The sequence below is a fragment of the Schistocerca nitens genome, chromosome 1 (assembly GCF_023898315.1).
Source record: "Schistocerca nitens isolate TAMUIC-IGC-003100 chromosome 1, iqSchNite1.1, whole genome shotgun sequence".
Taxonomy (NCBI): Eukaryota; Metazoa; Arthropoda; class Insecta; order Orthoptera; family Acrididae; genus Schistocerca; species Schistocerca nitens.
This window is the reverse complement of record NC_064614.1, coordinates 419,863,825-419,887,999: the sequence shown is the minus strand read 5'-3', so window position 1 is coordinate 419,887,999 and position 24,175 is coordinate 419,863,825. Positions and strand designations below refer to the sequence as shown.

Genomic DNA, 24,175 nt, shown 5'->3' with positions numbered 1-24,175 from the left:
CTTTTTAGCTTTTTTGTTTCTCCCTGCTCACACCATTAATCCAGTCCTGCAGTAGTGCTGTGCTAGAATCCCAGATGCAAGAATGAATTAAAACATACAGTACTTAATTGCAGGAAGTTGGTGAAGAAACACAAGATGTCAAAAGAGAACCAACACATTTTTCGGAACTTGACCCAAAAACAATGAAGGTAAGTTAAAATTCATTCCTTGCATGGGATACAGATAACAGTGGTGATGATTTGTTCTCTTACCGCAACATATAATGTTTCTTTACAGTTTACATTCAAGCCTAAGTGCTAATTTTTTAATTGTGAAAGTAGATGCTGTCTGCATGGATTTCCAAAATTGTATCTTGTGCTATAATGTAGATAGATGTATACAGTTAATAGTTAGATAACTGGTAGTGGATTGTGACTGGGAACTTGGTTTTTAAATCTCAAAAACTTTTGCAAAATAATTTGAAACCCACTACTTTGATGTAGTTGGGAACAGTAATGAGGGTACAGGGATGGTAGAGCAATATAAAATGCCTCACAGAAAGTGTGTTGCTGTTGCAGGGTGAAATTATTCAATATCCTGTGTCGGGTCGAGGTCCCCAAACGTTTCCTCTGACAGAGTACTTAGAGCATCCTGGTGCTCTGGTGGAACACCTTGTATGTTCTGAAGGTTAGAGAGAGAGAGAGAGAGAGAGAGAGAGAGAGAGAATCTCATTTTATGTACTGATTACTTCAATTTTAAGTCATAACTAATAACACAGAAATTATAATAAAATAATTAGTATTGTCAAAAGTCTTAAAAAAAGAACTGCCATGTTCTTAATAGTTTTTTGCCAAGTGCGTACTCACTTACTGCAAAACACCAGTGCTCTGTGGAACACAGTTTGGGAAACTCTGTTCTATTTTCCTTTCTAACTTAGTTATTGATTCATCTTCATAAATATTAGTGAACTTCAGTTTATTTGTTATCAGTACTTCTTTAATTGTTATCTGCATATAATGACACATGACCTGCATTGCAAGTGCTAATAATGTATATATGTGACAACCGCTGCTAAAATCAAAAACATATGTATCAAAGTCTTCTTTGAAAATGCTTGCCACTTTTTTTATGTGGTGTCACATGCTGTACTAAAAGCATTTTGTAGGACTGCCTTGGTTCCTCTATTTGTCTCATACATAGCAGAAACATTATTTCAGAGCAGCACTTCTTCAGTTTCATGGTTTATTTTAAATTGTTAAAATTGTCCTTGATGATGTGAGATGTGTAACTATGTGCTGTCTCTTGAGGCAATTTTTATTTATTTATACGTGTCCAGAAATAACATATTAAATATGATTTATCATTCATAGCATATCATACATATATATTACAAGTATTACAGAGAATATGTGCATATTTAATATATTACATGTATTACAGAGAATATGTGCATATTTATATTCCATGTGCTGCTCAGAATTCCGCTGCACAGACTGCCTTATCATTGGTGATAATCAGATCGTCCGTGGACACAGGTTCCGACAGTTTCCTGCAGTTGAGTAGGTGGTGATGGTCTTGAGGTTCACCACACTCACATAGTTCATCCCCTGAGATGTATCCCCATTTCTTCATGTCCTCCTTACACCGAAATACTCCAGTTCCTCAGTCTATTGAGTAACTTCCATGTCGTGTATGGGAGACAATGACCTGTAGCCAGTTCTTCCTTGGGGTTGTCCCAATATTTCTCTGATGATGAGCTACGCCAGAGTTGTATCCTACGGTCTGCAGGTGATGTCTGGATTGGTTGCCTTGTCCGGAGAAAACTTTTTCTCAACTTGAGTCTTGGTGTTTGATGTTCGCATCCAAACAGGGGGTGTCTCTGATCCGTCTCGTGCTTCTTTCTTTCCGCTTCAGTTGCTGTTCTCCTTTGAATGTCTGGAGGTGCTATGCTCATGAGGTGGTAGATTTTATCAAAAGGGGTTGCCCGCAAGCAGCCGGTTACAGTTCATCCTGTTTCATTTAGGGCAATATTTACCTGTTTGGCATGGCTGGAGTTCTGCCATACAGAAACTGCATATTCAGCAGCGGAGAAGCACAAAGTGAGGGCAGATGTGCGGAGGACCTGTGGGTGTGCTCCCTAATTGTTGCCCGTCAGTTTCCTAATAATATTGTTCCTCGCACTGACTTTCATTTTTGTATCTGTACAGTGGTTCTTGAAGGTGAGGGACTGGTCCAACTTCACTTCGAGGTACTTTGGGGTGTCACAGTGGGTTAACTGTTGACCTCTCCAGGTTATTCTCAGTCTCCTCAGTGCCTCTCCGTTCCGTAAGTTGATTGCACACAGTTGTGTTTTGGAGGGGTTTTGCTTCAGGTAGTTGCTATTGTAGTAGTTAGAGAGTGCCTCAAGACTTATTGTGAGTTTTTCTTCCACCTTGCACGCAAGTGCTGTGTCATCTGCATAAATGAAAGATCTTGTGACAGAATTAACTTGCTGGTCATTAGTGTAAATATTAAACAGCAGTGGGGCTAGCACACTTCCTTGGGGGATACCATTTCTCTTTGCCCTCCACCGGCTCCTCTTGTTTTGTAGAGTAACAAAGAAACATCTGTTTTGTAGCAGGCGTCTTATAAACTGTGTTAGGTGGAAGTCTTTCGTGATGGCATAGATCTTTGTTAACATTTTCCTCTCATCCTGTAATGGTGTCATATGCAGCAGTAAGATCCACAAAGGCGACACCGGTGATCTTCCCACATTCATATCCATCCTTTATGTGTTGTGTCAGGTTCAAGATCTGTCCACAACACGACCTCCCAGTGCGGAACCCAGATTATTCTCTGATCAGTGTTTGATTGACTTGGTCTGAGATTCGATTGATGATGATCATTCTCTCTAAAACTTTGTATAGATGACATAAGAGTGATATGGGTTGGAAATTTTTGGCATCTGTTGGCTGTTTTCCCGGTTTCAGTAGGGCCATAGTTTGATGCAATAGAAAGCAGTCTTATGGGAAGCGGTAGTGAGAGTGAGTTCCTTTCTCCTTTGTGTGAAAGTAAGGACAAGGTACCCAATTGAGATTCGTGCCCATCTGGATTTGTTGTTGCACCCTTTCACCTTCCAAAAGTGTGACCAACAGCAGTAATGACAATGAAGATGGTTGCTCCCAGTGAAAAAAAGTGAAGCCTGTGTATAATTTTCAACAGTACAGGAGAGAGCTCAGGGTTGGCAATTTTGATGGAGAACATTCGTGTGTGAATCTTACACTTACAGCAAATGCTAGTGCACTAGAAGTTTCTCTGACATTATTCACAAAGGAATTGGCTTCAATTATTGTAGGTTTTAAAGTGAAATACCTTCAACCATGGCATATAGCGCAGAATATTTAATAATTGTGACAATTCCAGCAGTGAAAGTTAACATTTTACAAACACGTTTAACTTTTACATCAAGTATTGGTACCTAAGTTTTCAAAGTGAATTTATGTAAAGCATGTAATTTTACTTTAAGACAAAGGGAATTCCAGGAGTCAGAGTATATACATAAGTGTAAGTAAATAAATGTGTGAATTGCACAGCTTTTGCCACTTATCTGATTTTGCGTCCCCTTTCACACTAGAGTGTCCAACTCATTGCAGTTGAAGCATCTCCATCCTTTGCCGTTACGCATGCAGTCACTTGACCATTGGCTACTGGCACCAGAATTGAAACACTTTCTGTTTGGACCCCAAGCTGCAGTTTTAGTGTGTTTGTTACTAGAGTTTGTAGCTGTCACCTGATAGTATGCTGAGACTGCTTTCTTGGTTCTATTCTCCCATCACTACTTAGTATGGTACCAAGATATTCATAGTTGTCTGCTTTTCAAGAGGCTTTCCATTATGTAGTATATGGAGATGTTCTTTCTGTTAGATCTGTTTTGAAATGCACATTACTTCGGTTTTATCTGCACTCACTGTCATTCCTTTTCTCTTCTCTTCTTCTTCATACCATTCCACTATGCCCTGCTGAAATCTTTCATGTATATCAGTTAGTGGTACTATATCACTTGCATAGGACAGCATCTAATCAAATGATCAACACAGTATTATGGAAGAAAGAGATAAATATGAAAACTAAAATGCAAATTTATAATGCAATTATGATATCAGTTACAGTGCATAGTATGAAAAGTTTGGCACTACAAGAGGAACTACTAAATGTGATTACTACCACAGAAATAAAGTTTATGAAGAAAGTGATGGGAAAGACAAAAAGAGATTGAGTTAGGAATGAAAGAATTAGAGAAGAGACACAGCAGAAGAAAGCAGTGAGTGTGGTGGCTGAGCAGCCTCAGTTGAGGTGGCATGGTCATGTTACGAGAATGGGAGAGAAAAGAAAAGCTAAACAAGTATTTGAAATGTGTGTGCAGGAAGCAGCTGGATGAGGAAGACCCCACACTGTATGGGAAAACAAGGTGGAGAAGCTGGGAAAATGGCGAGGAAATGAAAATATTGTGTGTGAATAGAAGGGAATGGAAGAAGTGGATAGAGTGAGATTATCCTGACACTTGAAAGCATAAAGGAATTGAAGAAGAAGAAGAAGAAGAAGAAGAATAGCAGTTTCAGCATGTTACTAGAATTCCCAAAATTTTTGTTGTTGTGACTTACTGCCTTTTCAGCAGTGACTTCACAGCTCTTTCATAATACCTCATTTCTTTCCTGAAACTCTTTCATATCTTCACTGTTATAAAGTAGAAATTTTGTTCCTGAATCATCTTGTATCCCATCAGGCACATAGTGGAACTAAAAGTCATTGACAGTTGGTTGGTTGGTTGTGTTGGGGAAGGAGACCAGACAGCGAGGTCATCGGTCTCATCGGATTAGGGAAGGAAGTCGGCCGTGCCCTTTGAAAGGAACCATCCCGGCATTTGCCTGGAGCGATTTAGGGAAATCACGGAAAACCTAAATCAGGATGGCCGGACGCGGGATTGAACCATCGTCCTCCCGAATGCGAGTCCAGTGTCTAACCACTGCGCCACCTCGCTCGGTGCGTCATTGACAGTATCAGCACAGCTGGCACTCTCTTTCGTTCTGAGAAATGTTCTTGAATAGACACTTCCTGGTTCTTCTGTCATCAAGACAGCAGTTTGTGGGTCTCTGCAGCATTTTTCTTCACATCAAATTCTTCTTCCAAAGCTTTCTTCAGTGCAGCCCATGATGTTAAGACCCTTCTCACGCTGTGTAAAAAGCTTAACCAATGCAAGCAAAAAAAATTTTTTTTTGTGGAAGTAAGCATTTCAGTTGGTCCAGTTAATTACAAATGCTGTTTCCTTGAAGGCAGGGATCCACTTTTTAACTGAGTATCCATAACTGCCACTAAACGACGTAAGAGCACCATCAACATCGTGAAACAACAGAGAAAATTTGTGTTGATCCTATGCATGTGAAGAAAATTGTGTTTTTTTACCCCATCATCTTTTCCAGTAAACGCAACCTTTTATTGCTATCCTTTTGGATTGCATCACCATCATCATCATCATCCTCTTCATGTTCTATGTCATCATTAATTTTCAAGTCAAGCTTATCTCTTTTGGAGAAATAAGAACAAATATAGTTATTCATTTCATTTTTCATCCCATTATCTACACACAATAGATTGCAGATTCACCAGCTACTAATTGAAAAGTAAATCCAGAAAATTCTCAGAGGCTTTTGCATTTTTTTCCTGTGATTTGAACTTTTTGGAAAATTAACTTATATGATTTTAATCTGTGCAGAGGCTATATTTTTATTTACTTTTTTGATTTTGCTTAACATTACTATTATAGATATTTTATCTGCCTCCTTTACTTTTCACATCGTTCCAAAATACCAAACAAATCTGTTATTTATAATGGCTCAAAATTGATGCATAGATAAACCAGCCATTATGAATTATAACTCAGTCTTCCACATATGAACATGTTTTGTCAAGTAGTTGAATATATTTCTCCTTTTGTCACAATGGTTAAAATTTCTACTTGCATAATTCTACTACTGCTGATCATCATTGAAATGTGCATCCTTGTTATATAACCAAAATCCATAAACTCGTACATTGTTACATTGTTGTGGGTAAAATGGCCCTCTGAAAATTTCATGGTAAATATCGAAGATTAGATGGCCAAATCAGCATTGCTCCTCATACTGTTGTTCATGGTGGGGCCTCCAAAATCTGTAGAAAAAGGGGTCCGATTTTCATGTAAGCCATTTATTACTCACACACTGTTACAAACACTAACAATGATGAACACAAAGAAACAACAAAGGACAGTCACATGCAACTCTTATGTTCTCTGTGTACATAGTTTCTCCATACATACACAAAACTACTCTGCAATATTCATCGTATCTTTTGCCTCTCTTGTCTCACTGGTAGGAAAACCTTCAAATCCTAAGCTGAAATTTCATTCTAGATACATCCCCCAGGCTGTAGCTAAGCCATGTCTCCGCAATATCCTTTCTTTCAGGAGTGCAAGGTTCGCAGGAGAGCTTCTGTAAAGTTTGGAAGGTAGGAGACGAGGTACTGGCGGAAGTAAAGCTGTGAGGACGGGGCGTGAGTCATGCTTGGGTAGCTCAGTTGGTAGAGCACTTGCCCGCGAAAGGCAAAGGTCCCGAGTTTGAGTCTCAGTCCGGCACACAGTTTTAATCTGCCAGGAAGTTTCAATGAGTGTGCTGTTTACAGTTCACTCAGTGGCAATAGGGCTAAAAGTAATGTTTACTTTTATAATTCTCAATACCTCACTATACACATGGTAGTGGTGTGCTGCCACCAACATATGTTTAAGTGTGTAGAGATGCCAGTTATTTTCATCTTTTATGCTAATAGTTCTGCAGCTGTTTTATTGCCTTATATTTACAATTTTGAGTTGATGACTGAGAACCATAGCTTGGAGTGACACTCTCCCAATTGTCATGTGAATAGTCGGGAGGAAGATTTTGATACAGTGGGCTGGAAGAAACCGTTCAACAGACATGCAAAAAGTCACTAAATGTATTAATGTTTCATTAACGTGTGTGGTGAACACTGCATCTTCTGTATTCATAAAATGTGGAGGTAGAATACAGTGTTAAACATTAACAGTTCTGCTGTGTGTTAAGAAATATTCTTTTTAGGCTTGTTTTTTAGTGATATAACTATTTTCTCCCAAGATAGAGTATATGGTGTCAGGATCAGTTATTTAGGAAAGTCGTATCGGTGAACAAAAAACAAACATCAGCTATTTATGTTAGGTACCTTGCCAGAATTGTTGAAAGATACAAGATGTGTTCATAAAGTAATGTAAGTGATTATATTGTGAAGTAAATATTTGACACAGTGTATTCACTCCACTTGGGCTTTATTGCTTCAAACAATGTTTGTGTCAGTATTGTCGATTTTCTGAAACTTGGCCCAAAGGCTGTATTACAGTGCCTCATGGAGCAAATGACCGAACATTGGTACACGATCATGTTCTGGACCAAAGTTATACATATACTTATCAGCTGATCCAACAAGTCTATAGGAACTAAGCTATATAATCTTTGAAAATTTCAAGATGGTTGAAGATGTTAAAGTAGAACCGGGAAGAAGTGATTGACAGTCCCTACTGTGGATGGCCACCAACCAGCCATGTGCCTCAAGTGTGGATGTTGTTCTTTGACTGTCAAATGAGTGTTAAGATGATTGCTGGTACACTGAACCATCAAGTAGCCATTGTAAACAATGTATGACAAGCATCATAACATGCACAAAATGTACACCAAGTTGCTTCTAAAGCATTTGTCAGACAAGCAAATGGCCAATCAAGGGACAGTAATGAATAAATTTCCAGAAGTGTTCAAATTCAGCCTGATTTTTTGACAATGTTATACTGGGATGAAACATGATTATTTGAGTACAATCTGAAAAAAAAGCGCCAGTGTGCTAAATGGCACACCTTGGCTTCTTTCAAACAAAAAAATTCAAGACTGAACTAGACAAACGTGAAAACAAAGCTGGTTGTCTTTTTTGACAACTAAGGGTGTGATCCAGGTCCACAAGAAGTTAGTAGTACCTGTAGGATAGACCATTGAAGCTGCCTACTTGCCTATTACATTGAAGTTCTCAAAATACTTTGTTAAAAAAAGTGTCCTTGGCATGTGAAAGGAGATCTCACTATCATGACATGTTGCCAAACACATCGTTCATTGTGTCCATGAGTTCCTGGCCAAGCACACTTGATAACACTGCCCAGGCCCCATTACGTTCCCCAGTTGGCTCCAGCAGACCTTTTTATGTTTCTGAGGGTTTAGACTGCCTTCAAAAGATACCATTTTATCAGTGAGGCAGTCCACGCTTCTTTGAAGACCACTCTGAACAAATTTCCCATTGAGACCATCCAAGTTGCCTACCATGTCTGGGAAAATCTCTGGAAAAAGAACATGTATGTGCACAATGGTAGTACTACAAAGACTGTTAAACATTTGCAGCTAAAACTTTATTAATAATAAGTCTGTAAAAATGCTGTATCTATGTGTCTGTCTTTGAAAACGCTTATCTCCAAAACTACTAGACAAATTTTCATGGAGTTTTCGCAGGTAACTTGAGCATAGTTTGGGACACCATATAGGCTTTAGGTCATCAAAATTGGATTACAGAAAAAGATATCATAATTTACATTGAGGTGACAAATCATGGGATAGTGATATGCAGTTATACACTTGGCGATAGTATCACATACACGAAGTACAAAATGCCAGTGCTCTGTTGGAGCTATCTCAGGTGTCTCTTGTGAAAAGGCATCAAGCATGATTATGGCCACATGATGGGAATTAACAGACTTTGAACATGGAATGATTGTCGGAGCTAGATGCATAGAACTGGGAATTGTTAGGAAATTCAGTATGCTGTATTCTAAGTTCCACAGGAGTGTGACTTGAATGTCAGAATTGAGGCATTACCTCTCATCATGGACAACTCAGTGGCAGACCGTCTTCATATAACAACCAAGAGCTGTGGCGTTTGTATAGAGTTGTCATTGCTAACAGACAAGCAACACTGCATGAAATAACCATAGAAATCAATGTGGAATGTACGACAAACATTTCTGTTACACTCGTGCATCAAAATTTGGCGTTAATGGTCTGTGGCAGCAGATGACTGACGCGAGGGCATTTATAAACAACAAGGGAATTTTTATTAATCAAGGCACCATGTCACTGGGCCACAATTGTTAGTGATTGGTTTCAAGAATGTTCTGGATAATTCGAGCACATAGTTTGGCCATATGAATGCCTTTAAATACTTTTGGGACGTAATTGAGAGGTCAGTTCATGTCCTGGCAACACTTTTATAGTTATAGATGGTTATAAAGGAGCATTGGCTCAGTATTTCTGCAGGGAACTTCCAACTACTTGTTAAGTCCATGACACTTAAAGTTGCTACACTACCCTAGCAAAACGAGGTCCAACATGATACTAGGAAGTACCTCATGACTTTTGTCACCTCACTGTACCGTTTTACTAAAACTTTCTTTTCTGTCTGTCTGTGTACGCTAATCTCCAAAACTACTTGACAGATTTTTATGGGGTTATCACAGGTAACTTCAGCATATATTTTCCACATCTCTGAAACCACTAGACCAAACTTGGAACATGGGGGGCGGGGGGTTAAGAACCACCTACCTATCAAAGGTGTGGGAGGTGAGGTTGAAAAAGAATTGTGAGTCACTATGCCCAAGTACCCAGATTTTATTCATCCATTACTTGAGAATGAGAGCTCTAAGTGACTTGTAATGACCTTTACAAATAATTTTAAATCTTTACATCTTTTCTCTGGAGCTCTCCACCACACACACACACACAATAATGAAAGAAAAATATTTAATCACTTACTACACTGTCACTGTTCATTTTTGCATCAGGCATGATATTTTCATTTACCACTTCTTTAGTACTAACTATACTCATGGCGGATTTCACAGTTAGTGTTCATATATACCACTGAATGTACCTGCAAAATTATATGTATGTAAGGCACATAGTTCAGGATATATGACGACATAAACTGAGATATGTGAAAAATTGCCACATCATGCACAACATTTGGATTTATTATTGCTAATTCGCTGAACCAATTTCAGTGAAGTTTGGCAAGGAGATAGCTTGGATACAGAGAAAGAACATAGGCTACTTTAGAAAGTGTGTAGTACAATATACTTATTGATTTGAAGAATATTACTTGAATTAGAGAAAAATATTCTCTCTTTGAAAAATCTATTTAGGCCTTGACTTTTGAACTTTTATAATGTTGTTGAAAATTTTTTTCATGGTTCGTGTGTGTTACATGATACAATGCAAAGTAACCAATAAATGATTATGCAATCTTTAATGTGTTTATTCCATATTCCACACAATTTGTTGCATAATGTGTAGGTACTATGCATTCTTTCCAGTATTTCAAAAGGGAAAACTTAAAGACTTGAAACAAACTCTACACATAATTTTAAACCCTCATGAAACTTTTTCTCACTAGCAGCCTCTTCAGAATGATAAGAGGGAAAAAGTTTATTACTTGCTGCATTTTTGCTGGTCATGCAGTAAAACTGTCATGTCAGCCATGGCATCATGACATTTACATTTATTGCTTCTGTGCTAGTAACTCTATTCATGACACATTTAGCAGACAGTATCCACATACGCTGCTGAATGTACCTAAAAAATATATACCATATATATCATTGTATGATGCACTGTTCAGGAGGTACAAGGGAAGGATAAGGATGAGATGGATGCCGGGGGAGGGGGGGGGAGGGAGGGGGGTGGGCAGAGGGAAGGGCAGGAATAGATGGACAGTGTATGGGGGGATGAAAGAGGTGGACAGAGAGAAGGGGGGAGAAGGAAATGGACAGAGAGGGGGAAGGAGGAGATGAACTAATAGAATTGAAATAAATACATATCAGGGCAACACCAGCTACTCAGATAGTTTTGAGTAATTTTCTACAATAGTTATATTACTTTATTTATTTGTCTGTCTGTGAGGTTGATTATATATTTTTAACCATGATAAAGCTCTTTTCCTGTATTGGAATATTGAGAATTCAAGATAATTCTTCACTATGTCATATTTAGTAATTAGTGTGCTATTTCTTAATTAATGTAGTATTTTGAAATTGATGTACTGGTCATAGTTGTCTCATTTCCTGAACGCCCACATCGTAAGACTTCATTACTTACAGTTAAATTACTGTTTTTTGGCTGGCTGAAGAGTATGACCTGCACAAATAAAAGTAATAAAGCAAAGAACTACTTGTTCACCTAGTGAGTGCCTATCTCTCTGCAAAGATTTGCAGTACACTTCCCTTTATGCAAGCTGCCTTCATGAATAATTTTGATGATACAGTGGTGACTCTGGGGTCCACAGTATGTTCTCACTGAGTAATCGAATGTACTGCATATATTTTTATGGAATTCTACGTCTTATGCAGGTCTTTGATAATATAGATTTATGCATTGTGTTCATTTGCTTTTAATTGAAAATAGCAAACTAATATATTTGAATTCCCCAAGTTCTTTCAGCTGTAACTTTTTGGCTGTTTGCTCAGACATCAGCTCGACTCCAAACATCTCCTCCTTTTCAGCCACATTTGACATACATGCAGAAAATACTGAATCTTCATGAAATGAGGAAGGAAGGCTGAAGCTTAATAGTGTTGGGGGACAGAAATAGACTTTTGTGTATGACAGAGTGATATCAAAGTGAAGTGACAAACAAGTATCTGTCTGCTGTATCTTTCAGATTATATAGCAGATAAAAGAATGTTGCATGACATTCCTAGAGTCAGTACCACTTTTAATTGAGTAAAATATTATATAGGACAGATTGGCAATTTTTGTCTGTTGAAGGACATTGTATTTAACTCATGTAATATAACACCCACGTTAATAATAATAACACGTTATTATTATTATTATTATTATTATTATTGCTGGAGAAGTAGTAATAGGTGTGTTTGTAACATATGGTGATGCTTTCTTTGCAGGTAAGTGAGCTGAGGCAAGAGCTAGAGGCACGCACATTGAGTCCTAAGGGACTGAAATCGCAGCTAATAGCTAGGCTTACAAAGGCAATCAAAACAGAAGCTGAGAAGGCAGAAGAATTGGAAGAAGAGAAGAAGAAGGCTGAACCAGAACCTCCAAAACAGGATTCGGATAGCAGGGAAGATGAGAAGAGAAACAGAGAAGTATGTCATTCCAAAGACATTTCCTCAGTGTATCTTGATCAAAAATAACATACAGATTACTGCTTCACTGTTTTAACTCTTTAACTCCTGAACTACCTCTCTTATATCCATTTCAGAGCTGATAATTAAGAGTTTGGCCACTGGAGAGCATCCAGTCCAACATTTAGAGCCTGCCTGTTGTATTTTAGTTTAGGTAGTTGCCACCAGATATTGCCTTTACTGTGTGCAGCTTTTGATACTCCTCAACAAACCATGCACTTTCAGCCTGTGTCCTGTAATGTTGTTTAGGCAGTTCTTCCAAAAATGGATGATTATAGTGGTCTTGAGTTTGCTATTGAATTTAGTGCCTCAGAGAGTGCATAACAACGTGATGTTTGAGATTGAAAGTGACGACTGTTCATCAGTTGACTGACAGTTGCTAACCAGTGGTACAAGATAAGTATATCTACTGCACTCCAACCACCTCTTCCAATACTTCTGTTCACAAGAAATCTTGCAGCTCATTTCACGAATAACTGCGCAGATATATTGTCTTACGTCGATCAGGTCATTGACAGTGACTTGTAAACATTAACATCACAGAGACAAACACATATGCTAAAGTACAACATATTTCTGAGTGAAAATACACTATCAGCAACAAAATAAGTGTATTTATCAGTGCTGTATTGGTTCAAAGCATTGTGATATAGCCCAACTATCAAATGTGTATAAGAAAACACATATTGCTCATTATTCTGATATTTGTACAGGTGTTGAGTTATTGCAGATTTCTGATGCCAAATATGTGCCTTAATTTTTCTAGCAATTTGCTGTAGAATCCTATGAACCTCCCACAGATGAAGCTAAATAAAATTTGGCTAGACTTTGAACAGTTTAACAATAAATTCAAATGTTTATGCACACCAGACAGAGGCTTGAACTCACTGTGTTCATGGTACACGAGTTTCTAAATAGGTATGTGTGGTCTCACATTGTAGGAAAAGGAACGAAATTCAATAAAATAGTGAATGATATGCAAGATTCAACTCAGATTGTAATGATGCTGACTAAAGGCTGTTGTCTTATTGTCAATGACGACGAGGGTTGTTCAGTAAATAATTCCCCACATTAAAAAAAAAAAAAAAAAAAAAAAGAAAAGAAAAGAAAGAAAGAAATAGCCATTAATATACATAGACAAAAAATCCTTGTTGGTGCTTCACATTTGATGTTGGTTCTGTGTGCCAGTGAAGTTTCGAACTGCTCTGACAGATGGCAGAGCCGTAGTACAGCGTCAAAGTGGCATCTACATACAACTCATGTTACAAGCAGCGTGCTATTATTGAATTCTTTTATGCAGAAAAAGAAACCATGGTGAACATGTATGGTGATGCTGTAGTTGATAAAGATACAGATGGGCATTGGGCAAAGAAAGTTACAGCCTCAGGAAATGCAGAAACAGAGCTCCATGATCAGCCACACTCGGGATGTCCTATTACAGCCACTGCTCCAGACATGCTGAATCGTGCACATACCATTATTTGTGCTGACCTGCGCATCACAACTCAACAATTGGCTCTACAGTTGTCGATCAGCATTGGAAGTGTGTCTGTGATGATCAAGACTCTCGGATACTCAAAAAGGTGCACATCACCAAATTGTGTTGGACATCATTTCGTCATCCACCCTACAGTCAAGACCTGGCACCCTCGGACTTCCATCTCTTTGGGCCGCTTAAAGATTCTCTACCTCTTTGAAGATGACGAGAGTGTCAGCCATGCAGTGAAAGGAAAGAAGTATTACAGGAAAATCTTTCTCCATCTCATTAAATTTGATTTGTGAAACGCATATGCCTTGATCGAAAAACATGTAAATAAGAACAATTTCTTGAGTTTCGTATTGTTGTTATCAAGAATGCTATTTAAAAACATCAGAAAGAGGAGTTTGTGTCAAAAGTAGCATGTCGTCAAGCACCAAACACAGGTGACTGATTTGCCAATGTTTTCCATCCACAACTACAAAACATTCAAACCCATTGTAAAAACCGTTCTGATTTCATATCTAAACAGAAAATAAAAAAAATTACTTTTAAGTTTCAGGATACTTTAGTCAGAGTCTAGTATATGAGTGTACTCGGGATTTTATTTATGGTTTCTTTAAAAATTTGTAAATCATTATTAAGTTGTAAGAGCTATCCTTACACGTCTGCATGTAATGTTCATTAAAGTACATGTTTCATTAATTTAAAAAAACTATTTTTGGGACATAATTTGTAAAAAAGAAAAGAAAACAATCTGTTAAGGGGTTAACATTATTTTGTTGCACTTGCACTGACATTAATAATGCATTCTTTCTCATAAAATATTTATCTCTTGTATTTTAATTCCCACCTTCTTAATATATAAACAAACAGAAATGTTATTCCCCAAATAAGACATGTCAGGTTGAAGACAGGCACAACTAAAAGACACTCATATAATGCTTTCAGTCACAATCTTCATCAGTAAAAGTAAGTGTCTTTTATTTGTGCCTATCTGCAACTTGACGTGTCCTATTTACCACAAGTAGCAATCTGTCTTTTCCACATGGTTGATATTCCTACCTGGAGTTTCCAGTGTTTAATTATTCCCCAAACTTACATTAATGCACTTTCACGTTCAAATCAAAGTGTTATCTTTCTTTCCTGTATATACAGGGTGGTCCATTGATCGTGACCAGGCCTAATATCTCATGAAATAAGTGTCAAACGAAAAAATTACAAAGAACGAAACTTGTGTAGCTTGAAGAGGGAAACCAGATGGCGCTATGGTTGGCCCACAAGATGGCGCTGCCATAGGTCAAATGGATATCAACTGTGTTTTTTTTAAAATAGGAACCCCCATTTTTATTACGTGTAGTACATAAAGAAATATGAATGTTTTAGTTGGACTACTTTTTTCGCTTTGTGATAGATGGCGCTGTAATAGTCACAAACATATGGCTCACAATTTTAGTTGAACAGTTGGTAACAGGTAGGTTTTTTAAATTAAAATACAGAACATAGGTATGTTTGAACATTTTATTTCAGTTGTTCCAGTGTGATACATGTACCTTTGTGAACTTATTTCTGAGAACGCAAGCTGTTACAGCATGATTACCTATAAATATCACATTAATGCAATAAATGCTCAAAATTATGTCCGTCAACCTCAGTGCATTTGGCAATACGTGTAACACATTCCTCTCAACATTGAGTAGTTCGCCTTTCCTAATGTTCACACATGCATTGACAATGCGCTAACGCATGTTGTCAGGTGTTGTCGGTGGATCACGATAGCAAATATCATTCAGCTTTCCCCACAGAAAGAAATTCGGGGATGTCAGATCCAGTGAACGTGCGGGCCATGGTGTATGGTGCTTCGGCGACCAATCAACCTGTCATGAAATATGCTATTCAGTACCGCTTCAACCGCACGCGAGCTATGTGCTGGACATCTATCATGTTGGAAGTACATCGCCATTCTGTGATGCAGTGAAACATCTTGTAGTAACATCGATAGAGCATTACGTAGAAAATCAGCATACATTGCACCATTTAGATTGCCATCAATAAAATGAGGGCCAATTATCCTTCCTCCCATAATGCCGCACCATACATTAACCCGCCAAGGTCGCTGTTGTTCCACTTGTCGCAGCCATTGTGGATTTTCCGTTGCCCAATAGTGCATATTATGCCGGTGTACATTACCGCTGTTGGTGAATGACACTTCGTCGCTAAATAGAACGCGTGCAAAAAATCTGTCATCGTCCCATAATTTCTCTTGTGCCCAGTGGCAGAACTGTACATGACTTCCAAAGTCGTCGCCATGCAATTCCAATTCCTGGTGCATAGACATATGGTACGGGTGCAATCAATGTTGATGCAGCATTCTCAACACCGACGTTTTTGAGATTCCCGATTCTCACACAATTTGTCTGCTACTGATGTGCGGATTAGCCGTGACAGCAGCTGAAACACCTACTTGGGCATCATCATTTGTTGCAGGTCATGGTTGACATTTCACATGTGGCTGAACACTTCCTGTTTCCTTAAATAACGTAACTATCCAGCGAGTGGTCCAGACACTTGGATGATGTCGTCCAGGATACCGAGCAGCGTACATAGCACATGCCTGTTGGGCATTTTGAACACAATAGCCATACATCAACACGATATCGACCTGTTCTGCAGTTAGTAAACGGTCCATTTTAACATGGGTGATGTATCACAAAGCAAATACCATCCGCACTGGCGGAGTGTTACGTGATACCACGTACTTATACGTTTGTGACTATTACAGCGCCATCTATCACAAAGTGAAAAAAGTGGTCCAACTAAAACATTCACATTTCTTTATGTGCTACATGAATATGTAATAAAAATGGGGGTTCCTTCTTAAAAAAATGCAGTCGATATCCATTTGACCTATGGCAGCATCATCTAGCAGGCCAACCATAGTGCCATCTGGTTTCCCCCTTCAAGCTTGACAAGTTTTGTTCTTTTTTAGTTTTCTCGTTTGATGCTTATTTCGTGAGGTATTTGGCCTGTATATGTATGTGTGCTGATATTTTGAGAAGTCAATGTGTCTAGAATCTAAAACAAAGTATGTAATGAGTGCACAGTGTGAAAGAAGGAAAAATAACTATGAAGAGAAAGTTTCCATTCTTCATACTGGTTCTTCTCATTGTCAAATAATTTACCTTTGCATGATATTCTTAGTATCAGTGTGAAGGACACAGTCACTTACTGTTCTTCCCATCACCAACTAGTTGTACACACTGGAATGTTCTTAAGACTCCTTTTTCTCAATGAGCCGTGCAGTTTAGTTACAAGTGATAGTAGGGACAACAAGCCCTTAAAAGGAAGTGTTAAAATTCCATTTTGTAATACATTACATTATGAAAATCCTCTGAAGCATTAATATATCTTACAGTGACAGTAAAATCTAAAGTTATCACATAATAAATGCAGCTAATTAGACATAAATGCATCTCATCAGATAGTAAAATCAACCACATCATGAATAAGTTACTCACTTTCCAATAAGCATTGCAAAAAGTTTATTATGGTTCTTGTTTAGTGTCCATGCTAACTCACTGTGGATTGTAGTGTGAAGGAGAAGATACATTGAATTCAAAGAGTTAATTAATAAGTTAGGAGAGCAACTGTTAAATGTTGGTAGTGGTGTCAAGCTGCTGTTAGTCAGTGGTACTTCCTACAGTCTTTCAATCTTCAGAAGAATACAGTATATATGTATGTCTTATTGCTTCATCGTTCATTCCAGATATGTACGTAAAGTCTCTATAAAATATGTTACAATTTTCTCTGCACTATGTACATCACAGTTCAACAGAAATAATTTGTATTTTTGGCTGTGATGACTTTACAAACATAATCTTACTGCTCATTTTCACCAAATAAATAAATTGCAGGGATAAGAGCAGAACACACTGGAACCAGAAATATAGGTGAGATAAAGATGAGTATTGATAGTGAAATGTTGTTGTTGTGGTCTTCAGTCCGAATACTGATTTGAGCCTCCAGTACTAAAACGGTGATCCCTTGTTGTCTCAGAATGTGTCGTATCAACTGATCCCTTCTTCTAGTCAATTTGTGCCAAAATTTCTTGTCTCCCCCAGTTCTGTTCAGTACTTCCTCATTAGTTGCATGATCCACTCATCTAATCTTCAACATCCTTCTGTAGCACCACATTTTGAAAGCTTATAGTCTCTTTTTGTGTAAACTGTTTAAAGTCCTTGTTTCACTTCTGCACATGGCTATATTCCAGACAAATACTTTCAGAAAAGACTTCCTAACACTTAAATCTACCGGGTGATCAAAAAGTCAGTATAACACTGAAAACTTGATAAACCACAGAATAATTTAGATAGAGAGGTAAAAATTGACACACGTGCTTGGAATGACATGGGGTTTTATTAGAGAAAAGAGAAGAAAAAAAAAGTATTGCTAGATGCGTGAAAAATCTCTTGCGCACGTCATTTGGTGATGATCGTGTGCTCAGCCGCCATTTTCGTCATGCTTGGCCTCACAGATCCCCAGACCCCAGTCCGTGCAATTTTTTTTGTTCTAATAAAACCCTATGTCATTCCAAGCATGTGTGTCAATTTGTACCTCTCTATCTACATTATTCCATGATTTATTCAGTTTTCAAATTTATACTGACTTTTTGATCACCCGGTATATTCGATGTTAACAAATTTCCCTTCTTCAGAAATGCTTTTGTTGTCATTGCCAGTCTACATTTTATATCGTCTTTACTTCAGCCATCATCAGTTATTTTGCTGCCCAAATAGCAAAACTCATCTACTACTTTGTCATGTTTCCTCTAAGCATTGCCTGATTTAATTCAACTACATTCCATTGTCCTTGTTTTGCTTTTGTTCATGTTCATCTTATATCCTCCTCTCAAGACACTGTTCATCCCATTCAACTGCTCTCCAAATTCTTTGCCACCTCTGAGAGAATTACAATGTCATCAGCAAAACTCAAAGTTTTTATTTCTTATACCTGGGCTTTAATTCCCCCTACTCCAAATTTTTCTTTTGTCTCTTTTATTGCTTGCTCAGTGTACATATTGAATAATATCTGGAATAGGCTAAAACCCTGTCTCATTCCCTTCTCAACCACTGCTTCCCTTTCATGCCCCTCTAACTCTTATTACTGATGTCTGGTTTCTGTACAGGTTGTAAATAGCCTTTTGCTCCCTGTATTTAACCCTGCTACCTTGAGATTTTCAAAGCGCATTCCAATCAACATTGTCAAAAGCTTTCTCTAAGTTTACAAAAGCTACCTGTATACATATTGGTTTGCCTTTCCTTAACCTGTCTTCTATGAGAAATCGTAGGGTCAGTATTGCCTCACATGTTTCTACATTTCTCTGGAGTCCAAACTGATTTTCCCTGAGGTCGATTTCTGCCAGTTTTTCCATTATTCTGTAAAGAATTTGTATTAGTGTTTTGCGACTATAACATGTTAAACTGATAGTTCAGTAATTCACACACCTGTCAGCAACTGTTTTTTTTTTGAAATTGGAATTAGTACATTCTTCTTGAACTCTGAGGATATTTTGCCTGTCTCATCTATCTTGCACACCGGATGGAAGAGTTTTCTCATGGTTGGTTGTCCCAAGGCTGTCCCCTGTTCTGATGGAATGTCATCTGCTCCCGGGACCTTGCTTTGACTTCGATCTTTCAGGGCTCTGTCAAAATTCTTCTTGCAATATCATATCTGCCATCTCATCTACATCATCTTCCCTTTCTGTAATATTGTCATCAAGTTTATGTCCCTTGTACAGACCCTTTATATACTACTTCAAACTTTCTGCTTTTCCTTCTTTGCTTAGGACTGATTTTCATCTGAGCTCTTGATATTCATTCAGCTGCTTCTCTTTTCTCAAAGATGTCTTTTTCCTGTAGGTGGTATGTAGATATGCTTCTAAATCCATACATTTGTCCTCAAACCATTCCAGCTTAACCATTTTGCACTTCCTGCCAGTCTCATATCTTAAATGTATGTATTCCCTTTCACCTGCTTCACTTGCAGCATTTTTATAGTTTCTCCTTTCATCAGTTAAATTCAATATCTCTTGTGTTATCCAAGGATCCCTACTAGGTCTTGTTTTTTCATCTATTTGATCCTCTGCTGTCTTCACTATTTCATCTCATAAAGCTACACATTCGTCTTCTTCTGGATTCCTTTCCCCTGTTCTAGTCAACTGTTGCCTGGTACTCCCTTTGAAACTCTCAACAACCTCTGGTCCTCTCAACAGGCCCCATCTCCTTAATTAGCTACCTTGTTCAGATTTCTTCACTTACAATATGCAGTTCACAACCAATCATTTGTGGTCAGAGTCCACACCTGCCCTTGGAAATGCTTTACAGCTTAAGACCTGGTTCCTAAATCTCTGTCTAACCGTTATGTAATCAGTCTGAAAACTTTCGGTGTCTCCAGGTCTCTTCCATATATGCAGCCTTCTTTTAGGATTCTTGATCCAAGTGTTGAAGATAATTAAATTATTCTCTGTACAAAACTCTACCATGCACCTTCCTCTTTCATTCCTTTCCCCCCAGTCCATATTCACCTATTATTTTTCCTTCTCTTCCTTTTCCTACTGTGTATCTACTAGTGAAATAGGAAGGGGTAAATAATGGAGAAGTAGTTGACAGAAAGAAGACAGAGTAATTGAACAAACAACACAAAGCATAAAGCGGAATTCAAAAGGGACAGCAAATAAATAAACCACTGAGTAGTTGGTGGAGGTAAGAGGAGCAATAAGGGTATAGATAACAGGAGAAGACATCAGCATAAATTGTGAGACCGAAAGGGAGGCAGAAACCAATCTCATACTCCAGACATGTTTCACACTAGCGAAGTTTTAGGCTACTGGAAGACAGAATCAAAATCATACACCCTTTGTCTGTGTCTACTCATCCTTGATAATAGATTAGTGGCCCACTGTTAACTTCATTTACCAGACATGTGTATCGCCCCAAATACTTGTAGGATTATTCTTTGGGTTATAGTTAAATTGATAGGTGCAAGAACTTACATTAGGTAGTTGTGTGGGATGGAGATATTATCGTTATTATGGTATCTTGATCAGTTTCAGAAGAAGAATGTGAGTTTCCTGCATTTCTTATCATTTCATAATGGTGCTATTAGTCTTGAACCAAGCCTAAATTGTGCCTTCTTATAATAATAATGGAAATTCATGGATGGAGCAATACATAAAATAAGGAAAATGCAACCACTTACCTATAGCGGATCAATGCATCACACACACAAACACTCAGTGGAAAACAGCATTCAAATCGGCTTTTGAGCACTAGCTCTTTTCTAGCAAAATATTACAGAGTCATACTCGCGACCACTCAGACATCTAAAGTCACACTTCCATGGCTATTTTTGCTAGAAAAGAGCCAGTGCTCAAACACTTGTGTGAATACTGTTTTCTGCTGTGTGTTTCTGTGTGCCACACGTATATCTGCTACAGGTCAGTGGTTGCCTTTCCCTTATTTTACGTATTGTTCTGACATCTTTTTATAGCTCAATTCCAACACTTCCCTGAAAGAATGGATTCATGCACACTGAATGATTTGGCCAAATACAAGAAACTTTTCCTTGAAATATTTTCTGTTTAAATGAGGAACTGCATTATTGTTAAAAAAAATGAATGCCATAACCTACAGACAGATATAAAGTAAGCTCAGATGCTGCTAACAGCAGAAGTCAAAGAAGTGAGTATTTAAATGTGGAGATTATACAAGAGGAAGCAAAAATATTGACTGAAAACCACACTGCAGTAGACTAACAGCCTTAAACAAATTCAAAAAGAATTTTCTATTTCTGTCTGAAGAAATGATTTTTTCCGTTGTGCTGAAGACAGAGTTTGTATTATCAAATAGAGAAGCAGCTCTGCATGATGTGTGCCTTAAGTTCAAGCAGAATAAACATTAATTAAGAAACCTAAAATTCTGTGTAAGACCAAACTATTATCATTATATTTGAACAGATAAGAGTAGGGAAGTTATAAAGGCTTGTGGCACAGATAATCACTTATTGGTCATGACTGGTGTACAAGAAATTGAGTGTATAGCTGATACAGTGTCTTATGAGGACTAAAAATATGGTGTCATAAAATATATTCCCAAACAGTCACTAAGATGAATAAGTCCACCATAAAATGTGACTGGAAAAAATTGCATCATTATTCACAAAGATGACTGTGAGAAACTTCAGAAAGCATTGAAGAAACATGTTTGATTCAAGGGATGCCTGATAGAGCACAGAGGCTATTGTAGGTTATAATTAATGTATCAAAATGTTTGAGGGTAACATGCAGAGCAGGGTGAAACCTATTATAACATTATAATTATTTGTAGAACCTGAATTGAATATTAAATCAGTATATTTATTATTATTATTTTTCCTTATGTGGAGCCAAAATGGGCAGTAATTTAGTGATATATTATTGTCTATATTACCTTAGTGTTATATATCTAAAAACAAAGATGATGTGACTTACCGAACGAAAGCGCTGGCATGTCGATAGACACACAAACACACACACAAAATTCAAGCTTTCGCAACAAACTGTTGCCTCATCAGGAAAGAGGGGAAGGAGAGGGAAAGACGAAAGGATGTGGGTTTTAAGGGAGAGGGTAAGGAGTCATTCCAGTCCCGGGAGCGGAAAGACTTACCTTAGGGGGAAAAAAGGACAGGTATACACTCGCGCGCGCACACACACATATATCCATCCACACATATACAGACACAAGCAGACATATTTAAAGACAAAGAGTTTGGGCAGAGATGTCAGTCGAGGGAAGTGAAGAGGCAAAGATGATGTTGAATGACAGGTGAGGTATGAGTGGCGGCAACTTGAAATTAGCGGAGATTGAGGCCTGGTGGGTAATGGGAAGAGAGGATATATTGAAGAGCAAGTTCCCATCTCCGGAGTTCGGATAGGTTGGTGTTGGTGGGAAGTATCCAGGTAACCCGGACGGTGTAACACTGTGCCAAGATGTGCTGGCCGTGCACCAAGGCATGTTTAGCCACATAGGTTGGTGTTGGTGGGAAGTATCCAGGTAACCCGGACGGTGTAACACTGTGCCAAGATGTGCTGGCCGTGCACCAAGGCATGTTTAGCCACAGGATCACCCTGTGGCTAAACATGCCTTGGTGCACGGCCAGCACATCTTGGCACAGTGTTACACCGTCCGGGTTACCTGGATACTTCCCACCAACACCAACCTATCCGAACTCCGGAGATGGGAACTTGCTCTTCAATATATCCTCTCTTCCCATTACCCACCAGGCCTCAATCTCCGCTAATTTCAAGTTGCCGCCACTCATACCTCACCTGTCATTCAACATCATCTTTGCCTCTTCACTTCCGCCTCGACTGACTTCTCTGCCCAAACTCTTTGTCTTTAAATATGTCTGCCTGTTTCTGTATATGTGTGGATGGATATGTGTGTGTGTGCGAGTGTATACCTGTCCTTTTTTCCCCCTAAGGTAAGTCTTTCCGCTCCCGGGATTGGAATGACTCCTTACCCTCTCCCTTAAAACCCACATCCTTTCGTCTTTCCCTCTCCTTCCCCTCTTTCCTGATGAGGCAACAGTTTGTTGCGAAAGCTTGAATTTTGTGTGTGTGTTTGTGTTTGTTTGTGTGTCTATCGACCTGCCAGTGCTTTCGTTCGGTAAGTCACATCATCTTTGTTTTTAGATATATTTTTCCCACGTGGAATGTTTCCCTCTATTATATTTATATCAGTAATTTGAACCCAACAATTACGTTTGTTATTGTCACTGTTGCATTTCGAAATCTTTATGTCGTCTTATTTTCTCTTTCTGTTTTTGCCAGTAGTTTCACTTTGTATTCACCTTCTCCTTTTTACCGTAATCTGCTATACAATTTTATCCCGCCTATATATACTTAATAATACGTAACCCACTTCCAAACCATAACCAAAAAAATTTTTTTACCGCTTTCAACACTACCGCCGCTATAAAATCCACCATTTCTAGTTCACAAACAGTTCCTTTCACCTTTTAAACAACCATTTCGGCTAGTTCTAATAACTTTCGCTTTATTTCCATTTCCGTTTTTCCCACATCACTGATCATTTTCATCCGCTTCACACAGGTTTTAACGTCATTATTTCTTCGTCAGACAATTGTTAGCCTCATTTTCATAATCTGCCACCACAAAACCACTCCTTTTAATATATTACACGCAGTTTTTTCGAAATTTTCCCGAATTTCTCCGTCCTTTAACGTGTTTTGGCGGCAACACAGCCACCTAACCTTTGTGCACATCGTTGTCTACCAACCCAAGTCCAACATAGCCCAGCTGTAACCAACACCTTCTCACCTTTTTTCACATCAGATCTCCAGTTACTTTCCAGTCCACCTTTATCTCTCCCCATATATTTTTATTTTCATTTTCATTTCAGCCTCAT

At 38.3% G+C, this 24,175-nt stretch overlaps 1 protein-coding gene across 2 annotated transcripts in view; it reads left to right on the top strand.

The window, feature by feature from the left end:
* Window positions 1–24,175, top strand: part of LOC126250230 (cell division cycle and apoptosis regulator protein 1-like) — a 259,454-nt gene that overhangs the window by 179,965 nt on the left and 55,314 nt on the right. For both annotated transcript variants that reach the window (XM_049951541.1, XM_049951542.1), the window contains exons 12-13: window positions 114–188; window positions 11,993–12,193. In XM_049951541.1, the coding sequence (XP_049807498.1) occupies window positions 114–188; window positions 11,993–12,193 (276 nt within the window). The remainder of the gene's footprint in view (window positions 1–113; window positions 189–11,992; window positions 12,194–24,175) is intronic.